The sequence below is a fragment of the Salvelinus namaycush genome, chromosome 11 (assembly GCF_016432855.1).
Source record: "Salvelinus namaycush isolate Seneca chromosome 11, SaNama_1.0, whole genome shotgun sequence".
In the NCBI taxonomy this organism is placed as follows: Eukaryota; Metazoa; Chordata; class Actinopteri; order Salmoniformes; family Salmonidae; genus Salvelinus; species Salvelinus namaycush.
The window spans coordinates 28112697-28137460 of record NC_052317.1 but is presented as its reverse complement, the minus strand read 5'-3'; the positions used below and the strand labels follow the sequence as shown (position 1 = coordinate 28137460).

Below are 24764 nucleotides of genomic sequence, written 5' to 3'. Positions count from 1 at the left end.
TATAACTCTGCCTGTCTTCTATTGGTTGAGATGCACTGCATACGCCTTCCCCTGGGTGTCAGCGAATAGAGGGCCTTGAAATGGAGTCTCTAGGCAGATCCGAAAGTCTATAAATTGATTGGAACCGATGTGTACCCCCTTTTGATTCTTCGCGCTGACGCAGTGAGGACCTTGGCATGTCGTTTTAGAAGCTCCCGTTTTAGCTCCTAGATATATCCGGCTCTGTTTTTATTCGATATAGGCTTTAAAGACATCATAATCTTGTTATTTTAAACCGATTTATATCAGTTTATGTCAGTATATTGCGATTTTCGGGTATTTCATTTTCTGGCGCTGTAGGAAGTTGGGTATCTCTCTCTCGCATGCCATTGTTTACTGCTAATTGCAACGTGGAAGATGACTTTCTCCAACCCAGCAACGATTCTTTTGGACAAATGACACCTATCCCAAGATTCTGATGGGAGGTCATCAAAAAGTAAGAACTATTTATGCTGATAATTCATTGTTCTGTTGAAAAAAGTCAAATGCATAAGACGCCATTACTTGCAGTGTAGCCTTGCTTTATCGCACCCTGTATTGCGCAGTAACGTTAATTTTAAAAATGTAATTCAGCGATTGCATTAAGAACTAATTTGTCTTTCAATTGCTGTCCAACCTGTATTTTTTTAGTCAAGTTTATGAATAGTTTTCGATAAGAATAGGTGCCTTTCCAAGATGGCGCCGGACAGATTGCTTGAGTATTTGGACACTATTCTCAATGTATAAGCACGATTTGTGCCGCTAAATATGCACATTTTCGAACAAACTCTATATGCATTGTGTAATATGATGTTACAGGACTGTCATCTTTAGAATTCTGAGAAGGTTAGTGAAATAATTAATATATTTTGGTGGTTTATACGTTATCGCTCTTTTTGCCTTGAATCAATGCTGGGGTGATGTTTGCACATGTGGTAAGCTAATATAACGCTATATTGTGTTTTCGCTGTAAAACACTTAGAAAATCTGAAATATTGGCTGGATTCACACGATCTGTGTCTTTTAGCTGCTGTACGCTGTGTATTTTTAAGAAATGTTTTATGATGAGTAATTAGCTAATACACGATGGTCTCTGTAGTTATTCTAGTCGCTTTGGTGAGAGTTGTGATGGTGGCTGCAATGGTAAACTCTGATTTATACCTGAAATATGCACATTTTTCTAACAAAACATATGCTATACAATAAATATGTTATCAGACTGTCATCTGATGAGGTTGTTTCTTGGTTAGTGGCTATTTATATCTTTATTTGGTCGAATTTGTGATAGCTACTGATGGAGTAAAAAAAATGGTGGAGTATAGAAGTGGTGTCTTTTGCTAACGTGGTTAGCTAATAGATTTACATATTGTGTCTTCCCTGTAAAACATTTTAAAAATCAGAAATGATGGCTGGATTCACAAGATGTGTATCTTTCATCTGGTGTCTTGGACTTGTGATTTAATGATATTTAGATGCTACTATTTACTTGTGACGCTATGCTAGCCTATGCTAGTCAGCTTTTTTACTGGTGGGGGTGCTCCCGGACCCGGGTTTCTGAGGAAGTAGAGGTTAATAAATCTTCTTTGGGATTGGTGTCCCATCCACGGGACAGTTGAGCTAACGTAGGCTAATGCGATTAGCATGAGGTTGTAAGTAACAAGAACATTTCCCAGGACATAGACATATCTGATATTGGCAGAAAGCTTAAATTCTTGTTAATCTAACTGCACTGTCCAATTTACAGTAATTATTACAGTGAAAGAATAGCATGTTATTGTTTGAGAGTGCACAATTTTGAACATGAAAAGTTATTCATAAACGCAAGTTTGTGTGCCAGCCAGCATCTTTTTTGAGCGCTTGTGTCACTGCACCTATGAACAACATGTCCACTTCCTTGACCTCTGTTTCAAAAGGAGCAACATCTGTTCCTGACCTCCACACAGCTGCAAAGTGATTTATCTTGCCACATTTTTTACATTCAACATTGAATGCAGGACACCTCTTTGGTTTGTGTGTTTTTCCACAAGTCTTTGTCTGCTGCTCGCTGGTTGAGCATGGGGGCGGCCTTTATTCTGACTGTGCTCATGATTGTATAATGGCGGCCCTTTTGTTCCATAGCATGCACAAACTGTTCTGTGCTATTGCTAGCCAACATACAGTATCAGTCAAAACTTGACACACCTACTCATTCAAGGGTTTTTCTTTATTTTCACTATTTTCTACATTGTAGAATAATAGTGAAGACGTCAAAACTATGAAATAACACATGGAATCATGTAGTAACCCAAAAAACTGTTAAACAAATATAAATATATTTCAAAATATATTTTAGATTATTCAAAGTAGCCACCCTTTGCCTTGACAGCTTTGCAAACTCTTGCCATTCTCTTAACCAGCTTCACCTGGAATGATTTTCCAACAGTCTTGAAGGAGTTCCCACATATGCTGAGTACTTGTTGGCTGCTATTCTACAATGTAGAAAATTGTAAAAATAAAGAAAACCCTGGAATGAGTAGATGTCAACTTTTGACTGGTACTGTAGCCCAAGTTGATGTAATTTATTTTGTACAGCAAACATGTATTGCCTTAGCTAGGGTTAAATCTGAAATGGAGAGGAGTTTCTCTTATTCCACTATCAGTGGCGATAAACACATGCCCGTTAGCATTAGATCCTCGGTGTCGTTGAACTCACAACCGCGTGTTCTCAGTCTCAGTTAGGTTGTACACTTGTCAATACCTGCCTGTTCATTGAAGTTGTGTGCCCAAAATTGATGTCTCTCGAACACAGTATTCCTGCGTGGTGCACAGTAGTTGTCCAATGCCTTCATCACCTCGGCCAGTTTCTTGTTTTCTGGGTCGGCATATGTGTTCTCCATCGTGTTGTATATCTCCAGCTCGTCTAAAAACTGCTATTTTCCTAGCCGTGGGCTTGTCATTTATCCCTCTGGCTAAGTAGTAGAAGTTCAGTCTTTGTTTACATTTCTTGCAAGGATTCCAGTCAATAACAACGGAGAAGGTGGTGTAAACGACTGCATTGCTGCTCATCCCAAACTACATAGTTATTGGGACTGCGTTGAACCATTTGACTCTGCGCTGTGAGTATTTTCCAATCTGTAAGTGCAATGTCGACATTTTGTCTGTTATAAAGTGGCTACTCGCTAACTACCATGGCTTTGTCTGAATTGGTGACGCACACTGTTTGGGCCTGCATGTGTTCAAAACTTCTAGAGACGATTAACATCTTTTTACACTAATGTCCATCTGTCAACTCCACTTCCTTTCACCACGAATCGCTATGTATTTTTGCCAATTCTTTCGTTAATACTTAACTAGTTTAGCCTACGTTAGTTGATCATGGCCATCATCGACTGCTAAATGGAGCCTGGAGTTAGCTGGCAACGTTCAATATGTATTATGCTATTTGGTCCACATTAACTATTGAACCTGCTGCAATGCTGATGGATAGCTATGGCGCAAACATTGTGAAATTTGTTTTGTCACGCCTTGCTTGCATAACAACACTACAGTTTTTAGCTACTAACCTGACATTCGTTGTGGCTAAAAGCCTAGCTAGTTACGTTAGCTAGGTAACGTTAAATTGTCTGCAATGTCGTGTTGTTTGTTTCATGCGTTGTATGATTAAAATAACGCAACACAACACCGTTTCAGCCAATGTATGTCATTTAGCTAGCTGATGTTTCTTAGCTAGCCAACGAGCTACATCATGAAGCTCAATTCTATGCAATATTTAAAAAAAAAACTGTTATTGTTATCAATTTGAAAGGTAATTAACCAGAAAAGAGGCTAGCCCATTTCCTGTTTTTGTTTTGTTTTCCACAATACGCAGTGCTGAGATATCAGGGCAAGATGGTTGGTTAGAAAACGTCCAATCTGTGTGGTAACTGTTTTAGAAAGCAGTTGATTGGCTTCAAATAATTCTGCCAATCCTGGATGAGAACTAGTCAATGAGCGGGTTTCGATTAATGTCATCCGTGTATGCGTGTTTTGCACCGGCTGAAAGTTGATTGCATTCGATTTGGAACCGGGCTGCCTCGCTCTAACCAGGAGTGATATAGCCTAAACTAGATTGAGCACGTGGAGTAATCAGTAGGATTCTGTGTTTTCACATGCAAAAGTGATTGCTTAAAAAAAAAAAAAACGCCTTATCTGCCTTCCCAATGAAAATTCGAACATCTATTTTATGGAAAAGAGATGCTGCCTTGTGTACAACCACCGAGCAGCGCAGATTACTGTAGATTTGAGAAGGGCGCTCCTCCTTCACCACATTTGCCCAGCACGTCACGGGCCATAGCCTGACTCAAACTCCGTCACTGTATCATCAGACTACACTAGCTGCCTACAGAGGCAACATTGTAATGTATCTGAGAACAAATGAGTTTATCCTGCAGATGTAACTAGGCCTATTTGTTTTTCGCTTAATATATAGTTTAGAGAGCTTACTGAACACACTAAACATTATGCTACTGGCAGCCTGTCTACTGTTCTTTGACAATTCTTTATGTAAATAGTGCAGGGGAATTAAAAGTCGATTTTTTTCTTTCTACTGACCCAAAATAGGCAGGTAGCCTAGTGGTTGGAGCATTGGTTTCAGTTACTGGATCGAATCCCCGAGCTGACAAGGTAAACATCTGTCGTTCTGCCCCTGGACAAGGCTGTTTTTATTTATTTATTTATTTATTTATTTATTTATTTTTATTTCACCTTTATTTAACCAGGTAGGCTAGTTGAGAACAAGTTCTCATTTACAACTGCGACCTGGCCAAGATAAAGCAAAGCAGTGTGACACAGACAACAACACATAGTTACACATGGAATAAACAATAAACAAGCTAATAACACAATAACCAAGTCAATGACACAGTAGAAAAAATAAAGTCTATATACAGTGTGTGCAAAAGGCATGAGGAGGTAAGCAATAAATAGGCCATAGTAGCAAAGAATTACAATTTAGCAGATTAACACTGGAGTGATAAATGAGCAGATGATGATGTGCAAGTAGAGATACTGGTGTGCAAAAGAGCAGAAAAGTAAATAAAAACAGTATGGGGATGAGGTAGGTAGATTGGGTGGGCTATTTACAGATGGACTATGTACAGCTGCAGCGATCGGTTAGCTGCTCAGATGGCTGTGTTTAAAGTTGGTGAGGGAAATGAAAGTTTCCAGCTTCAGCGATTTTTGCAATTCGTTCCAGTCACTGGCAGCAGAGAACTGGAAGGAAAGGCGGCCAAATGAGGTGTTGGCTTTGGGGATGATCAATGAGATATACCTGCTGGAACGTGTGCTACGGGTGGGTGTTGTTATCGTGACCAGTGAACTGAGATAAGGCGGAGCTTTCCCTAGCATAGACTTATAGATGACCAGTGGGTCTGGCGACGAATATGTAGCGAGGGCCAGCCGACTAGAGTATACAGGTCGCAGTGGTGGGTGGTATAAGGTGATTTGGTAACAAAACGGATGGCACTGTGATAGACTGCATCCAGTTTGCTGAGTAGAGTATTGGAAGCTATTTGTAAATGACATCTCCGAAGTTGAGGATCGGTAGGATAGTCAGTTTAACTAGGGTAAGTTTGGCGGCGTGAGTGAAAGAGGCTTTGTTGCAAAATAGAAAGCCGATTCTAGATTTGATTTTGGATTGGAGATGTTTAATATGAGTCTGGAAGGAGAGTTTACAGTCTAGCCAGACACCTAGGTATTTATAGTTGTCCACATATTCTAGGTCAGAACCGTCCAGGGTGGTGATGCTAGTCGGGTGGGCGGGTGTGGGTAGCGAACGGTTGAAAAGCATGCATTTGGTTTTACTAGTTACTTCTTAACCCACTGTTCCTCGGTAGGCCGTCATTGTAAATAAGAATTTGTTCTTAACTGACTTGCCTGGTTAAATTTAAAAAATGAACTGTGAATCATCATTTGTTTACCCTGTACGCACATTGAGTAACACAGTATAATGTAGCCTACATCTTGGCCCCTGTCCAGATCGATAGCGCATGGTCTTGTGTATAGATAGGATTTCACTGAGCATGTTATTGGGTTGTTGTCCCAGGATCGGTTACATGTTTCGTCACCCGGCCCAGCAGGTTGGCTGTCCCTGTCACTGAGTCGGATACCAGCCAGTCTCCCTCGTTCTTAGAAAGCCATGACATGTCACGGCATGTTCTCCTTTGGCCTAAGCCCAGTGGGTCAACTCAGGCCTCACATCCTGGTTAACCATGTGAAATAATCATGATTTGTCATTTAATCCGGGTCACGCTCAGTAGGCAAATGTTATAGAGCGTTGCAGATTAAAAGGTCTTGAATAGAGCTGACATGATTCTTTATTCAAATCAAATTTTATTAGTCACATGCGCCGAATACAACAGGTGTAGACCTTACAGTGAAATGCTTACTTATGATCCCCTAACCAACAATGCAGTTTAAAAAAAATACAGATAAGAATAAGAGATAAAAATAACAAGTAATTAAAGAGCAGCAGTAAAATAACCATAGCGAGACTATATACAGGGGGGTACCGATACAGAGTCAATGAGCGGGGCCACCAGTTATTTGAGGTAGTATGTACATGTAGGTAGAGTTATTAAAGGGACTATGCAAAGATTACAACAGAGAGTAGCAGTGGTGTAAAGAGGGTTGGGGGCACTGCATGTAGTCTGGGTAGCCATTTGACTAGATGTTCAGGAGTCTTATGGCTTGGGGGTAGAAGCTGTTTAGAAGCCTCTTGGACCTAGACTTGGCGATCCGGTACTGCTTGCCATGCGGTAGCAGAGAGAACAGTCTATGACTAGGGTGGCTGGAGTCTTTGACAATTTTTAGGGCCTTCCTCTGACGCCGCCTGGTATAGAGGTCCTGGATGGAAGGAAGCTTGGCCTCAGTGATGTAATGGGCCGTTCACACTACCCTCTTTAGTGCCTTGTGGTCGGTGGCCGAGCAGTTGCCATACCAGGCAGTGATGCAACCAGTCAGGATGCTCTCGATGGTGCAGCTGTAGAACCTTTTGAGAATCTGAGGACCCATGACAAATCTTTTCAGTCTCCTGAGGGGGAATAGGCTTTGTTGTGCCCGCTTCACAACTGTCATGGTATGCTTGGACCATGTTAGTTTGTTGGTGATGTGGACACCAAGGAACTTGAAGCTCTCAACCTGCTCCACTGCAGCCCTGTCGATGAGAATGGGGGCATGCTCGGTCCTCCTTTTCCTGTAGTCCACAATCATCTGCTTTGTCTTGATCACGTTGAGGGAGAGGTTGTTGTCCTGGCACCACACGGCCAGGTCTCTGATCTCCTCCGTATAGGCTGTCTCGTTGTTGTCGGTGATCAGGCCTACCACTGTTGTGTCATCGGCAAATTTAATGATGGTGTTGGAGTCGTGCCTGGCAGTGCAGTCATGAGTGAACAGGGAGTACAGGAGGGGGTTGAGCACGCACCCCTGAGGGGCCCATGTGTTGACGATCAGCGTGGCAGATGTGTTGTTACCTACCCTTACCACCAGAGGGTGGCCCGTCAGGAAGTCCAGAATCTAGTTTCAGAGGGAGGTGTTTAGTCCCATGGTCCTTAGCTTATTGATGAGCTTTGAGGGCACTATGGTGTTGAATGCTGAGCTGTAGTCAATGAATAGCATTCTCACATAGGTGTTCCTTTTGTCCAGGTGGGAAAGGGCAGTGTGGAGTGCAATAGAGACTGCATCATCTGTGGATCTGTTGGGGTGGTATGCAAATTGGAGTGGGTCTAGGGTTTCTGGGATGATGGTGTTGATGTGAGCCATGACCAGCCTTTCAAAGCACTTAATGGCTACAGACGTGAATGCTACAGGTTGGTAGTTATTTAGGCAGGTTTGGTAAACATGGACTTAAGTTTCCCTATGTTAAAGTCCCCGGCTACTAGGAGCGCCGCCTCTGGGTGAGCATTTTCCTGTTTCCTTATGGTGGAACACAGCTCATTCAATGCTGTCTTAGTGCCAGCCTCTGACTGTGGTGGTATGTAAACAGCTACAAAGAATACAGATGAAAACTCTCTCAGTAGATAGTATGGTCTACAGCTTGTCATGAGATACTCTACCTCAGGCGAGCAATAGCTCAAGTCTTCCTTAGATATTGTGCACCAGCTGTTGTTTACAAAAATACATAGACTGCCGCCCCTTGTCTTACCAGACGCTGCTGTTCTATCCTGCCGGTACATCGTATAACCAGCCAGCTGTATGTTGATGTTGTCGTCGGTCAGCCACGACTCCGTGAAGCATAAGATGTTACAGTTTTTAATGTCCCGTTGGTAGTTCCATCTTCCGCGTAACTCGTCGATTTTATTGCCCAAAGATTGCACGTTTGCTAGCAGAATGGAGGGAAGTGGGGGTTTATTCGATCGCCTATGAATTCTCAGAAGGCAGCTCGACATTCGGCCCCTCTTTCTCCGCCTCCTCTTCACGCAGATCACGGGGATCGGGGCCTGTTCCCGAGGAAGCAGTGTATCCTTCGCGTCGGGCTCGTCAGAGTCGTGAAAGGAAAAAGAGGATTCTACTAGTCCGTGGTGAGTAATCGCAGTCCTGGTGTCTAGAAGTTATTTTCGGTCATAAGAGACGGTAGCGGCAACATTATGTACAAAATAAGTAAAAAAATAAGTTACAAACAACACAAAAAAACACAATCGACTGGGGGTAAAACGTCTGCCATCTTCTTCGGCGCCATCTTCTACTTGTTAGAGGTGTGTTTGTTCTACATGGGATATTTCTAGCTTATTTGAACGGTCCACAACTTTGTGCCCAACTGAATGCAGCCCTGAACATAGGTGTTTAATGCATAGGCGAATATAATTTCTCGCTGTGTGTATATTTAGCTAACTAGGTTATCTGAATCTATTGCAGGATTTCCGGTCAAGTTCAAACCGAATGTACCTATTTTAGGTAACTAAATTAGCTCCCACCCTTCTCTGTCTGTATGTTTAAGACAAGTCATAGGCTTGTCAGCAGCAGCATGCATGGCTGCAGTGCAGTGCAGTACTCTACTCAGTCCTTTACTGCTGGTGGAATACCTTTACTGTTTGACCCATTTTGACAGCCCTTTTTTTGGTTGCAGAAAACTCAAAGGACTATGCATTTCAGGGATGGATGAATAAAACCAGAACAAACATCTGCTCCTGTAACACAGTACTATCATACAAGGGTGAGAATGAATCAATTATTTATTTTGCCAGTGTGTGAAAGAAGAGCCAATGGAAAATTACCTCTCCACAAGCCCTACTAGCTACTGTACTACAATGTCACCTCTGAATGTAATCTTTATTAGCTGACTCAGATGTGTTAGGTGGAGATGCTGAGAAGGCTGATAGAGAATTCAAAACGTGTCTTCCTCTGCTGTGTCTTTCATACACTGTAGATGGGCTTTATGATCTCCTCACAGACCATACTCATTCGAGTCATGCTAGGTTTTTCACTTATGTTTTCTAGTAACTGAAATGATAAGTAGCTACCCGTCCTGCAGTGTTTTTCACGCTTCATAAAAACAGGATACTATACTTAGTATTCTATAGTTTTACAGAATTATTAATGAAAATCTCATTGTAGTTAACATCAATAAAATCATAACAATTTTGGTTACCACTAGCTTCATGTGCTTACACAGTAATTCACAACATATATTTTTCTCCATAGTTGCTTGCTTTGCACTATCTGTAGCTAGATGGGTAATGCTTGCTTTGCACTATCTGTAGCTACATGGGTAATGCTTGCTTTGCACTGTCTGTAGCTACATGGGTAATGCTTGCTTTGCACTGTCTGTAGCTACATGGGTAATGCTTGCTTTGCACTATCTGTAGCTACATGGGTAATGCTTGCTTTGCACTATCTGTAGCTACATGGGTAATGCTTGCTTTGCACTATCTGTAGCTACATGGGTAATGCTTGCTTTGCACTATCTGTAGCTACATGGGTAATGCTTGCCTTGCACTATCTGTAGCTACATGGGTAATGCTTGCTTTGCACTGTCTGTAGCTACATGGGTAATGCTTGCTTTGCACTGTCTGTAGCTACATGGGTATTGACCTCTAGGCTGCGTAGTTCTGGTTTCTCCATAGACTGACACCCCCTGCTATACTTATCATCTTATCTCTCTTTTATCATTGTCTCCCTCTCTCTCAATTCCCTGGAGTTCGCCTATCTTGATATGACAATGGTGTGAAGTGGCCCTCAGGGAAGAAGAACACAAGTCCCTCAGGTGTCCCACTGTCCTCTTCATCGCTCCATGCCCCGCTAAGAAGACAACACAGTGTTCCACTTGTGGAAAGAAGAGTTTTGCACCCTCTTTTTGCTCTACCGTTTCTTTCTCGCCATGGGGGGTGCAGTGAGCGCCGGGGAGGACAACGATGATCTGATTGACAACCTGAAGGAGGCGCAGTACATCCGTACAGGTCGCGTGGAGCAGGCCTTCAGGGCCATAGACCGCGGGGACTACTACCTGGATGGCTACAGGTACTACACTACCCTTAATGCTCTATACAACCTATCCAGTTTTATCAACATCAGGTTTGGGGTCCATTTCAATTCAGGAAGTAAACAGAAATTCCAATTCCATATTTTTCTCATAAGCAAAAAATACAATGTGAATTTCAGTTTATTTCCTGAATCAACTGAATTGAAAAGGTATTTCCCCAACCTTGGTAGCTATAATGCTCTGTACAAAATTGTTTTATCTTAGTAAACATTTTCCTGGAGCTAACATAAGGGTGTCCCATCTCCTTACCTACACTACAGGGACAATGCCTATAAGGACCTGGCGTGGAAGCATGGCAACATCCACCTTTCTGCCCCCTGTATCTACTCTGAGGTGATGGAGGCTCTGAAGCTCCAGCAGGGACTGTCCTTCCTCAATCTGGGCAGTGGGACTGGATACCTCAGCACCATGGTGGGACTCATAATAGGTAACGATGCCTCTGTTTGTTTAATTAAATACTTTTCCATTCTACGATGTGTTGAGATATTCATTTAAATCTTGATTAACGATTATATGGTGATGGTATACATCAATGCTCTAGCCCTAATGAGTTAACCTATGCTTAAATAACACAAGGCAACACACATGGATAGCATACAAAGTCAAACGCAGACCCACCTAACCGGTCGTAACTGATGTGTAATCACTGCAAATTAACTTTTAATTGTTTTTTTGCAGGTCCATTTGGTGTGAACCATGGAGTGGAGCTCCATACGGATGTGGTGGAATACGCCAAGGAGAAACTAGATGACTTCATCAAGAATAGTGACAGCTTTGATAAGTGAGTTGGAAGCTTAATCAAAACGTTACACATGTTATATAGGGTGTAATGGTGCATGCAGTGAAACTCTGGTTAAATAACTAGATGCAGTTCAGTTAGTATTTATCTGCCTGCCAATTTTCAGACATGGAAATTGCCTTACAGTGATGCTCCAGAGCTTTTGTATAATTTCAGCCTTTTATTTAATTTTTTTGTTGTTGACTTTCCCCCTCTGTTTCCGCTACTGAATTTATCACCCAGGGAGGACTTGGCCTACAGGCCATGATTAATTATTGTGAAGATCTAGATTATAGACTGCATTTCTTGTAGATACCGTCTTTCTTTTTTTGTACATAGTATAGAGCACATAAATGCTTAATACAAATACTTTTTTCCTTTATTTTTCTTCATTCCTCACCCTAACTCAACAAGTCTGCAAACTTTACTTTAAAGGTCTGAAAGGTTAAATGGTTACTTATTTTATGTTTGACTTTTTTTTCTCAATAACCCCAAAAATATGCTGCTTTAGAGATTTCATATGTAAAGCCACTCACCGTTATGCTGCAACCCTGTAATGATAGTGCAGGTAGGGGAGAACCGACGCGGGAGGGCTGGGGGGCTAGGGGGAGTGGTTCATGGGAGGAGGGGGGGGGGTTCTGGGTGGGGAACGACCAATGGGTTGGTTCCCCAGTGGGTCTTGATTTTTGTTTCACATCCATAGGCTTATTAACACTAAAGATAAAGATTAATCATGAATAATTAATTGTTTTTTGAAAAACAATGGCAACGCTAGCTATTCTCTCTTGGAATTTGAAAGACCTTAATAGTCCTATCAAATGTTCCAGCTGTCTTGATGTCCTAGCAAGACACCATATTGATATGGCAATGCTCCAAGAAACACACCTACTCTAAAAGGATGCACATAGAATAGAGAACCATTTGTACAGACTGGCTGCTTTTTCATCAGGCCCAAACCGAACTAAAGGTGTAATCATAATGATACATAAGAGACTCAAAATCACCATCTTGGGTAAAGGCGAAGGCCAAGAAGGCGGAATCACTTTCCTTAAATGTATACATAATGGAAAGAAAATTGCCTTTTATTAATGTGTACACTCCAAACTCATGATCCTACATTTTTTGATTCTCTGAACAACATATTGTCAAAATTAACTGAATTCCATCTGGTTATCGGGACAGACATGAATGCCATTTTGAACATGCGGGACAAATCTGATAAGACCAACTACAGTCTACAACTACTAACCACCATGCTTACTACTGCCAACTTAAAATGTCAGAATCTCCTACGCAACAAGATGGCGTTTCAATGTTTCATAACTACAAACTCCTACATTCTGTGATCAATTTGAAATTGAACTAAATTAATTCATAATGATCAATAAAAATTCATCGATGAACCCCAGATGCTATGGGATGCCATCATAGATTTTATAAAAAATAATGGAACTGCGTTTGCATCTGTGTTGAATAAATCACAATTAAAAAAGATAGCAGAATTGGAACTGTTGTTATTTGCGTTAGTGTTCTCAACAAACACTTACTCTTTTCTAAGTCAAGACCAAGCTTAATTTATTAATAATACAGAGAGCAGAATTTGCCATCCATCAAGTTAGACTCAACCATTAATTCCATGGTAATCGTCCCAGTCGTTTACTGGCCAAAAAGCTTTGCAATAATGATCAATTAGCTGATATAGCACCTATTGAATCTGAAATAGGGGAATTACTATCAGAACCCAAATTAATCAAAGATTCTCCCGCTTCTATAAAGAATTGTACACCTCTGATTTTAAATCCACACCAAGCCAGACTATCCTTTCTAAAATAATTAAGAACTCCTCTTCTCTCAACAGAGGAAGCCACCTCGCTGGGAGCCCAAATCTCTCTCAATGAACTCAAAAGGGCATTGGATAGCACGAATAAAGGCAAATGACCTGGATGTGATGGTATTTCTTCTGAGCTCTATTTCAAATTTTGTAATCAATTAGGGTGGGTTTGTTAAACACTTTTTCCTTGGATAACCTCCATCGATTATTACAGATCTTAAATACATACAGCTCCTTGGGCTGCTTAATCGCTCGATGCAGAAAAAGCTTTTAATAGACTAGAATGGTCATCTCTGGTCTGTCTTAGAACCTATGGGAATTGTCTCCAATTTCATTAATATGATTAAAATGCTATATGCCAATTCCTCAGCCATAGTTATAACAGGCAATATCTGCTCCTCTCCTTTCAGAATCAATAGAAGCAGCAGACAAGGCGATCCAATTTCTACTTTGCTATTTTTATTATCCATGGAACCCCTGCCCAAGGCAATTCATCAATCAAAGGAAAGAACACACATTTCTTTCAAATCTACTGATCACTCATCTCATTATACACAGATTATATTTTTCTACAATGAACAAATATATAAAAGCAACATGTAAAGTGTTGGTCCCACGTTTCATGAATTTATTTCAACTGACTTATTTCCTTAAATGAACTGTAACTCAAAACAAAATGTTGCATGTTGCGTTTATATTTTGGTTAAGTATATATTTACAATTTAGGTCAGCTATGCTAGCCAGTGGAGGCCCTTGGGAAACCCAACTATTGAACCATCCAATTATGGTCCCAAAAGGACTGATCTTTATAATATATAAACAACTTTTGGGAAGCTCATATTCTGAGTTAGCCATTAAGAAAGTATGGGCCCCAGATCTAATTGAATTTGAACAACCCTTTTAACTGGAACAGAATATGTAAATATATGACCATGGCATCCTTTAATCTAAACCATAAACGTAAACATTTTACGTTTGTTCACAGACTGTATTTAAGACAGGAAACATTTTACGATGACATTCGTCCCAACTGTTCACTGTGTCTCCTAAATCAAGTAGGCACATTCCTTCATATCATGTGGGAGTGCCCTGCAGTTAAATGCTTTTAATCTATTATGTTACTTAATCATGATAGCTCCTTGAATCTCTCAATCAATCAAAGACAATTACTGATGTAGGCTCTTCGATGGCAGTAACCTCACTCTCTCCCAATTTGCCAGTGGATACAGTTACTATTAGATGTTAAAACATTAGAATTATCGACAGCAATAACTAATGGTGCTAGTCAAAGAACAATTGAGGCCTGGACAAATATACTGTGGTTGGATGGAGACATGTTGGTTCGGTGAATAGGAGGGGAGATTGGGGGTAGAGGCCCACTTGTATATATATTTTTTTGGGGGGGTTAATACTGAATTTATTGTTACTTAAACTCTATGTATTTCTTACTTTTGTTTTTAATTTGAGTGGCATCCCACGGGTACATTTTATATAAAACAAAAATATTAATTGAAATTGATATTGTACCTCTAAATTGTGCATGACACAAGTCATTTTTCCAACAATTGTTGACAGACAGATTATTTCACTTATAATTCACTGTATCACAATTCTAGTGGGGCAGAAGTTTACATACACTAAGTTGACTGTGCCTTTTAAACAGCTTGGAAAATTCCAGAAAATGATGTCATGGCTTTAGGAGCTTCTGATAGGCTAATTGACATCATTTGAGTCAATTGGAGGTGAACCTGTAGATGTATTTCAAGGCCTACCTTCAAACTTCAGCCAAGACCTCAGAAAAAAATTGTAGACCTCCACAAGTCTGGTTCATCCTTGGGACTAATTTCCAAACACCTGAAGGTACCACATTCATCTGTACAAACAATAGTACAAGTATAAACACCATGGTACCACACAGCCGTCATACCGCTCAATAAGGAGACGCGTTCTGGTTTAAGGACAACAAAGGCAAGGTATTGGAGTGGCCATCACAAAGCCCTGCCCTCAATCCTATAGAACATTTGTGGGCAGAACTGAAAAAGCATGTGCGAGCAAGGAGGCTTCTGAAACGTTTGACCCAAGTTCAACAATTTAAAGGCAATGCTAACAAATACTAATTGAGTGTATTTAAACTTCTAAACCACTGGGAATGTGATGAAAGAAATAAAAGCTGAAATAAATCATTCTCTCTACTATTATTCTGAAATTTCACATTCTTAAAATTAAGTGGTGATCCTAACTGACCTAAAACGGGGAATTTTTACTTGGATTAAATATCATACATTGTGAAAAACTGAGTTGAAATGTATTTGGCTAAGGTGTATGTAAATTTCCGACTTCAACAAATATATATATAACTCTTCAAAAAAAAGAAACGTCCATTTTTCAGGACCCTGTCTGTCAAATATAATTCATAAAAATCCAAATAACTTCACAGATCTTCATTGTAAAGGGTTTAAACACTGTTTCACATGCTTGTTCAATGAACCCATAAACAATTAATGAACATGCACCTGTGGAACGGTCGTTAAGACACACTGCTTACAGACGGTAGGCAATTAAGGTCACAGTTATGAAAACTTCGAACACTAAAGAGGCCTTTCTACTGACTGAAAAACGCCAAAAGAAAGATGCCCAGGGTCCCTGCTCACCTGCGTGAACATGCCCGAGGCATGCTGCAAGGAGGCATGAAGACTGCAGATGTGGCCAGGGCAATAAATTGCAATGTCCGTACTGTGAGACGCCTAAGACATTACTACAGGGAGACAGGGCGGACAGCTGATCATCCTCACAGTGGCAGACCACGTGTAACAACACCTGCACAGGATCGGTACATCCGAACATCACGCCTGTGGGACAGGTACAGGATGGCAACAACTGCCCGAGTTACACCAGGAACGCACGATCCCTCCATCAGTGCTCAGACTGTCCGCAATAGGCTGAGAGAGGCTGGACTGAGGGCTTGTAGGCCTGTTGTAAGGCAGGTCCTCACCAGACATCACCGGCAACAACGTCGCCTATGGGCACAAACCCACCGGCGCTGGGCCAGACAGGACTGGCAAAAAGTGCTCTTCTCTGACGAGTCGCGGTTTTGTCTCACCAGGGGTGATGGTCGGATTCCCGTTTCTTGTCGAAGGAATGAGCGTTGACACCGAAGCCTGTATTCTGGAGCGGAATCGATTCGGAGGTGGAGGGTCCGTCATGGTCTGGGGCGGTGTGTCACAGCATCTTCGGACTGAGCTTGTTGTCATTGCAGGCAATCTCAACGCTGTGCGTTACAGGGAAGACATCCTCCTCCCTCATGTGGTACCCTTCCTGCAGGCTCATCCTGACATGACCCTCCAGCATGACAATGCCACCAGCCATACTGCTCGTTCTGTGCGTGATTTCCTGCAAGACAGAAATGTCAGTGTTCTGCCATGGCCAGCGAAGAGCCCGGATCTCAATCCCATTGAGCATGTCTGGGACCTGTTGGATCGGCGAGTGAGGGCTAGGGCCATTCCCCCCAGAAATGTCCGGGAACTTGCAGGTGCCTTGGTGAAAGAGTGGGGTTACATCTCACAGCAAGAACTGGCAAATCTGGTGCAGTTCATGATGAGGAGATGTACGGCAATACTTAATGCAGCTGGTGGCCACACCAGATACTGACTGTTACTTTTGATTTTGACCCCCCCTTTTTTCAGGGACACATTATTCCATTTCTGTTCGTCACATGTCTGTGGAACTTGTTTATGTCTCAGTTGTTGAATCTTGTTATGTTCATACAAATATTTGCGCAAAATAAACGCAGTTGACAGTGAGAGGACTTTTCTTTTTTTGCTGAGTTTAGTACCAGTCAAAAGTTTGGACACACCTACTCATTCCAGCGTTTTTCTTTCTTTTTTACTATTTTCTACATTGTAAAATAATAGTGAAGACATAAAAACGAGGAAATAACACATATGGAATCATGTAGTAACCAAAAAAGTGTATATTTTTGAGATTCTTCAAAGTAGCCACCCTTTGCCTTGATGACAGCTTTGCACACTCTTGGCATTCTGTCAACCAGCTTCATGAGGAATGCATTCCAACAGTCTTGAAGGAGTTCCCACATATGCTGAGCACTTGTTGGCTGCTTTTCCTTCACTCTGCGGTCCAACTCATCCCAAACCATCTCATTTGGGTTGAGGTCGGGTGATTGTTGAGGTCAGGTCATCTGATGCAGCACTCCATCACTCTCCTTCTTGGTCAAGTAGCCCTTACACAGCCTGGAGGTGTGTTGGGTCATTGTCCTGTTGAAAAACAAATGATAGTCCCACTAAGTGCAAACCAGATGGGATGGCATATTGCTGCAGAATGCTGTGGTAGCCATTTTGGTTAAGTGTACCTTGAATTCTAAATAAATCGGTGGCGGTCCTCATGAGAGCCAGTCATCATAGCGCCTGATGGTTTTTACGACTGTGCTTGAAGAAACTTCAGAATTTCTTAAAATGTTCAGGATTTACTGACTTTCATGTCATAAAGTAATGATGGTCTGTCGTTTCTCTTTGCTTATTTGAGCTGTTCTTGCCATAATATGGACTTGGTCTTTTACCAAATAGTCTTCTGTATACCACCCCTATTGTCACAACACAACTGATTGGCGCAAACGCATTAAGAAGAAAAGTAATTCCACAAATTAACTTTTTTAACAAGGCACACCTGTCCATTGAAATGCAATCCAGGTGACTACCTCGAAGCTGGTTGAGGGAATGCCAAGAGTGCGACGCTGTCATCAAGGCAAAGGGTGGCTACTTTGAAGAATATAAAATATATTTTGATTTGTTTAACACTTTTTTATTTACTTGATTCCATTTGTGTTATTTCATAGTTATTATTCTACAATGTAAAACATAGTAAAAATTAAGAAAAACCCTTGAATGAGTCGGTGTGTCCAAACGTTTTACTTGTACATATATAATTTATTTTTAATTCCTAATGTATGTTACAAATACTAATTCATACAATATGTTACGAATTCGTAACTGCTAAAGATCCTGGACAGCATCTTTTAAGACGTGTCTTGCCATTTGAATACATTTTACGGCGTTGAAATATTTTTTACATTATTTCTGACTGATTGAAACATTTTTTTTCATGGATGCCTTTTGGCTTGCTTTTATTACCTTTTTACTTTATTTTGTTTTTGTCAGGTTTGAGTTCTGTGAACCCATCTTTGTGGTGGGCAACTGTCTGGAGATCTCGTCAGACAGCCACCAATACGATCGTATCTACTGTGGTGCGGGGGTGCAGAAGGATCATGAAAATTACATGAAAATCCTGCTCAAAGTTGGGGGTATTCTAGTGATGCCTATAGAGGATCAGGTAAGCGGTAGAATGTCTCTGAATAATGCAGATATTATAAACATCATTATTCATGATAGTGCCGTCTGCGAGGCTGCGTCTGAAGTGGCAACTTATTCACTATGTAGTGCAATACTTTTGACCAGAGCACTATGGGCCCTGATCTAAAGAAGTGCACTATATACGTAATAGGTTGCCATTTGGGATGCTGTTAGTGATACAGCCCTGGCCTGCATGACCAATGATGTTACGATATCCAGCCATTGTTATTGTTCCTCAGAAGCCCTTGAACTGGTACTTACGCCATCAGTCTGGTCTATTTTGTCCTCTAACAAATTGGAAAATAGAAAAAACACTTTAGAAAAAGGATGACGTTGTGTGGCACTCAAGCAGAGAAATAACATTTTTGAAGGGCTTGCACAAGCCCACACAGTCTGTCGTCTTGTGAAATGGAAAGTCTAGCTGTTTTTCAGAAAACAGTTGGAACTCCTGCATTGCCAGGTTTGTGTGGTGGTGCAATAAAGAGGGGGAAGGTTTTGATGTGGGGAATTGAGGCCAAGGGCTGAGGCAGCTTAGAAGCTCAGGTCCACCACAGTTCCTCTGGATCAACACCTCCATGTGATGGCCAAAACCAGCTTTTTGTCAAGTATATATTTGAAGGCACCCATGTCTCTTTCTGGTGTGGAACTGAAGATGCATATAATACATGTGATTTTGTCCCTCTTGTCTTGGTGTATTGGTGGTGGTGTTATTATGGTTGGTATAACTTTTCCATTGTCTAGTGCTGGGTACTCCAAATTCGACCTGATTTTTATTTGCCCCCCCAAGCTTTCTAATAAAATAAAATAAACAACATCCTAAATTGTTGTTGAAGATTAAGACTGTCAAATCACCAAGAAATCAGCTCAGTGATTTTAAGTATTCCCACGCATAAATAGAGAGGCATACGTGATCGTATCCCAATGTAATCAAGGTTTTGAATGATTCTGTTTTTGTCAAATACTATATCTGTTTGGGCTTATTGCATTCATTTTGCAATGTACAAATGATTTATAATTGTGTACTGGCCCCCTGACCATCCGCTCAAGAAAGAAATCGGTCTGCGGCTGAATGTAATTGGGGACCCCTGAGGGATATCCGACACTGCAAGCTAGATCTACTCTGGGTTTTCTAAAGCTAACCAGCTTCAAGTTAGATTCACATTCCAGCTCAGGCTTTATCCGTATTACGACGGTGGATATTGATTGTCCACCTGCCGCTACCTCTGGCAGGCTTGTGACTGCGCGTGCATGTCACACATGGCTAGTCATTCAGACAATGCTGAAACATAAATCCATGGGCGAGTGAGTGACAAATTTTCATTTGTGCCGAAATCAAAATGAAAGGAAATGTATCTTGCAAATTCAGCAGGCTATGGCGTGAAATGGGCTTTCAGAAGCGCCGTCTTTATTTTATGACTTACTGGTAATGCCGTCTTTGGTGTGCACAAACACCTTTTTTTCCCACACATATCAATATATTTTTTAAATTATTAAGTCATGCAAAGGTGTTACATTGCGTGAAGTTTTAAATGCATTCTGTCTTTACTAAATGTGTAATGTGATATATTCCAACACTACAAATTTTTTTACACCAAAAACCCATTGGATTAATATAATATTTAATCAGTCTTCCTCAAATGAAGGTGATGATGACGCAAATTCTTTGCAAGAGGGAGGGAATTTGATTTCATTCGTCATCAACTCGCAGCTCAATCATTTCATTCAGGGTAAGCAGAGTCAGCCGTGAGTTAGCCAGGTTATTATTGAAGGATTCATTGCCATAAAAATTTACCTGGCTGAAAGGTCAGCCACTTTTGTATTGGAGTCCGCAGTTGAACTCAGAGTTGACCAAAGTTACCTCGCTATCTCCTCAAACCTGATTCGTAGGATACCCCTCTGGTCTAGTGGAATGGTGGTGTTAACATGATTGGTATGCGTCTAGTAGATTGGTGTTTAAAACTCTACAGGATCGGTCATTGAGTGTGCCAGCCAGAGCCCGGACTTAAACCCGATCGAACTTCTCTGGAGAGACCTGAAAATAGCTGTGCAGCAACGCTCCCCATCCAACCTGACAGATCTTGAGAGGATCTGCAGAGAAGAATGGGAGAAACCCTCCAAATAAGCTTGTAGCTTCATACCCAAGAAGACTCAAGGCTGTAATCGCTGCCAAACGTCCTTCAACAAAGTACTGTGTAAAGGCTCTGAATACTTATGTAAATGTCATATTTCATTAAAAAAATTTTTTTTTATACATTTGCAAACATTTCTAAAAACCTGTTTTTGCTTTGTCATTATGAGATATTGTGTGTAGATTTAGTGGGGAAAACAATTTAATCCATTTTAGAATGAGGCTGTAAAGTAACAAAATGTGGAAAAAGTCAAGGGGTCTGAATACGTTCCAAATTCACTGTATTGCCCTATCCCACCTGGACAAGAGGAATACCTATATAAGAATGCTGTTCACCAACTATAGCTGAGCCTTCAACGCCTTAGTGGCCTCTAAGCTCATCACTAAGCTTCATCACTAAGCTCAGTGCCCTGGGTCTGAACCCCTCCCTGTGCAACTGGGTTCTGGACTTCCTGACGGGCCGATCCCAGGTGGTGAAGGAAGGCCACAAAACCTCCGCCACGCTGATCCTCAACACGGGCCCCACACGGGTGTGTGGTCAGCCCCCTCCTGTACTCCGTGCTCACCCATGACTGCGTGGCCACGCACGTCTCCAACTTAATCATCAAGTTTGCTGACAACACAACAGTAGTAGGCCTGATTACCAACAATGACGAGACAGCCTACAGGGTGGAGTGGTGCAAGAAAAATAACTTCCCCATCAATGTCAACAAAACGAAGGAGCTGAAATGGTCCCTTCACACCGACAGTGTGGTGAAGAAGGCGCAACAGTGCCTCCTCAAACTCACAAGACTGAAGAAATTTGGCTTGGCCCCTAAGTCCGTCACAAACTTCTACAGATGCACAATTGAGAGCATCCTATCAACTGTATCACCACCTGCTACAGCAATTGCACCATCCGCAACCTCAGGGCTCTCCAGAGGGTGGTACGGTCAGCCCAACTCCCCATCGGGGGAACACTGCCTGCCCTCCAGGAGCTCTATAGCACCCAGTGTCACAGCAAGGCCAAGAAGATCAAGGACCTTAGCCACCCAAGCCACAGCCTGTTCACCCCACTACCATCTACAAGACGTAGACAGTACAGGTGCATCAAAGCTGGGACCCGAGAGACGGATAGATGCTGTTTATCTCCAGGCCATCAGACTGTTAAACAGCCACCACTATACGACCTCCACCCAGTACCCTGCCCTCTGCCCAGTACCCTGCCCTCCGCCCAGTACCCTGCCCTCCGCCCAGTACCCTGCCCTCCGCCCAGTACCCTGCCCTCCGCCCAGTACCCTGCCCTCTGCCCAGTACCCTGCCCTCTGCCCAGTACCCTGCCCTCTGCCCAGTACCCTGCCCTCTGCCCAGTACCCTGCCCTCTGCCCAGTACCCTGCCCTCTCTGCCCAGTACCCTACTCTGACCTTCAGTCACTGTCACCTGCCGGCTACTCTACCCTGCACCTTGGGGACTGCTGTCCTATGTACATAGTCATGGAACACTGGTCACTTAAATAATGCTTACATACTATTTATATACCCTGAGTATACAAAACATTAACACCTGCTCTTTTCATAACATAGACTGACCAGGTGAATCCAGGTGAAAGCTATGATCCCTTATTGATTTCACTTGTTAAATCCACTTCAATCAGTGTAGATGAAGGGAAGGAAACAGGTTAAAGAATCATTTTTAAGCCTTGCGACAATTGAGACATGGATTGTGTATGTGTGTCATTCATAGGGTGAATGGGCAAGAGAAAATATTTAAGTGCCTTTTAAACAGGGTAGTAGGTGCCTTTTTAACAGGGTAGTAGGTGCCTTTTTAACAGGGTAGTAGGTGCCTTTTAAACAGGGTAGTAGGTGCCGTTTAAACAGGGTAGTAGGTGCCTTTTAAACAGGGTAGTAGGTGCCTTTTAAACAGGGTAGTAGGTGCCTTTTAAACAGGGTAGTAGGTGCCTTTTTAACAGGGTAGTAGGTGCCTTTTTAACAGGGTAGTAGGTGCCTTTTAAACAGGGTAGTAGGTGCCGTTTAAACAGGGTAGTAGGTGCCTTTTAAACAGGGTAGTAGGTGCCTTTTAAACAGGGTAGTAGGTGCCTTTTAAACAGGGTAGTAGGTGCCTTTTTAAACAGGGTAGTAGGTGCCATGTGCACCGTTTTTTGTCAAACTCAGCACTGTTGCAGTTCTTTTCACGCTCAAGAGTTTCCTGTGTATATCAAGAATGGTCCACCACCCAGAGGACATCCAGACAACTTGACACAACTGTGGGAAGCATTGGACTCAACGTGGGCCAGGATCAGTGGGAGGCTTTTGACACTTTGTAGAGTCCATGCCCCAATGAATTGAGGCTGTTCTGAGGGCAAAAGTGTGTGTGGGGGGTACATCTTAATATTAGGAAGGTGTTCCTAATGTTTGGTATACTCTGTGTCTACTGATGAACCAAATGTGGGATTCTTTTTTTTAATGTTGGATTATTGTGTGCTTGTTGCTTTTACTGCATTGATTGATTACAACTAGAAACAAAAGCATTTGCTGCACCCGACACAAAACCTGCTAAACTGGGTACGCGACCAATATAATGTTATTTTATTTGTCTAGTGGATTGGTGTTAACATGGTTGGTATGTTCTCCGTTGTCTCAATGGACTGATGTTATCGTGGTCGCTATACAGTAACTGTCACTCTTTATTTTCTGGTTGCAGCTGATACAGATCACCAGGACTGGTCAGTGTTCCTGGGAGAGTAAGAATATCCTGGCCGTGTCATTCGCTCCTCTGGTCCAGCAGAACAGAGCTGAGGGAAGCAAGCCTGATGCTGTAGAGCTCCGTGAGTTCACTACTCTAACCCCTGTTCTACTTTAAACCTTGGGTCTTATTCACTAGGCAACAAACTAGAAAAATATAAGAGTTTTGCTACGGTGTGCACTAATGATTATATAACCCTGTTCTGTACGCAAACCATTTTTTCTGTTCTCTGTAAATAGACACATCAGAACAATTACCCCTTTGTTTTGTTTTCTATCTCTCTTTTCAAGTTTAAAGTAAGCCACACTTTTTAAGTCGAAGGATTTATTTAAAGTTAAGACGAACCAATTTCTAATAAAAACTTTGCTTTGACTCTAGAGGCTTAGTTACCCTGTGGGTTGGTGCATCATTCAAAGTATTTCATTAACCGTAATGACATTTTTCCATTACTTATTTTTCTATAAATGTATTTGAATTATTTTCTCCAAATGACCAACCTATAATCGAGCTCTTGCGTACTGAAATGTTATTGGGCTAATGGGATTTGACCTGCCATCCATGTCCCTGTCCTCTCCTCCTCCTCAGCCCCAGTGACAGTCAGGAGCCTTCAGGACCTGTCTCGCGTCTACATCCGCCGCACCCTCCGAGATCTGACCAATGAAGAATGTCCTGACAAAGGTCTGGTGCAGAGGGCGCCCCAGAAACGCAGGCGCAGGCGTTGCCGGCTGCGACGCATTAACACGTACGTCTTTGTGGGTAACCAGCTGATCCCCCAAGCCATGGAGAGCGAGGAGGATGAACGGATTGACCAGGAGCAGCACAATGAGGACCAGGAGCAGCAAGAGGCGCAGGAGAAGGAGCAGCAGGAGAAGGAGCAGGAGGAAGAGGAGGAGGAGAGAGACATTGGCAGCGTTGAGATACTAAAGGCAGTGAATGTGCTGAGAGACAAAATCATGACTTTACCTCTGCCTGAATCGCTGAAGACCTATTTGTTATACTACAGAGAAAAATGACTGACTGCTCAACCTGCTGGCATCCGTTCTCATGGATACCATGCCTGCTGAGATGCTTTTCTTCATTCTCCTGTTTTCTCTTTTTTCAGTACTGAATGATGTAGTATTCTTTTTTTCTTCAATATGAACATGGAATGGACACTGAGACTTCCTGGGTCGTCTTGGATCATTTTCTATAGTTACTATGATATGGTTATGTTAGTTTTTATGTTATCGATTGTTTTTTGAATTTGTATATCAAAGATTTATTTAAAAGCCTACTGAATGGAAAATCCTTTTCAAATATGGTATTTTGAGGATGTAGATTGTATCACATGTTAATATTCCAGCAAATTGTCACAAAATGAAATTGTATAAAGTAAAATGCTACCTATATTTGATAACAATATGATAATATAAAAATCCAGATTTTTACTGCA

The 24764-nt window shown here is 41.9% G+C and overlaps 2 protein-coding genes across 6 annotated transcripts in view; one reads left to right on the top strand and one right to left on the bottom strand.

The window, feature by feature from the left end:
* Positions 1 to 2894, bottom strand: part of LOC120055322 — a 13158-nt gene extending 10264 nt beyond the window's left edge. The window contains exon 1 of the mRNA XM_039003198.1: positions 2756 to 2894. Coding sequence (XP_038859126.1) covers positions 2756 to 2894 — 139 coding nt within the window. The remainder of the gene's footprint in view (positions 1 to 2755) is intronic.
* Positions 2701 to 24764, top strand: LOC120055968 (protein-L-isoaspartate O-methyltransferase domain-containing protein 1-like). 5 transcript variants are annotated; one of them, XM_039004059.1, is made up of 9 exons: positions 2701 to 3113; positions 8887 to 8925; positions 9098 to 9184; positions 10169 to 10488; positions 10771 to 10937; positions 11189 to 11291; positions 18291 to 18462; positions 23291 to 23414; positions 23918 to 24764. In XM_039004059.1, the coding sequence occupies exons 4-9, from the start codon at positions 10349 to 10351 to the stop codon at positions 24343 to 24345; spliced, it is 1134 nt and encodes a 377-aa protein (XP_038859987.1). In that variant the 5' UTR covers positions 2701 to 3113; positions 8887 to 8925; positions 9098 to 9184; positions 10169 to 10348; the 3' UTR covers positions 24346 to 24764. The 5 variants fall into 5 exon arrangements, with proteins under 5 accessions (XP_038859987.1, XP_038859985.1, XP_038859986.1 ...); XM_039004057.1 differs by lacking the exon at positions 8887 to 8925; XM_039004058.1 differs by lacking the exon at positions 8887 to 8925 and having other exon boundaries at positions 2701 to 3131.

What these genes read in the sequence shown, in the direction of transcription:
- LOC120055968 (XM_039004061.1), top strand. Translation starts at nt 10,349, where the DNA reads ATGGGGGGTGCAGTGAGCGCCGGGGAGGACAACGATGATCTGATTGAC. An exon ending in AATAGTGACAGCTTTGATAA is followed by an intron (nt 11,292 to 18,290) that starts GTGAGTTGGAAG and finishes TGTTTTTGTCAG; the next exon opens with GTTTGAGTTCTGTGAACCCA. An exon ending in GCCTGATGCTGTAGAGCTCC is followed by an intron (nt 23,415 to 23,917) that starts GTGAGTTCACTA and finishes CCTCCTCCTCAG; the next exon opens with CCCCAGTGACAGTCAGGAGC.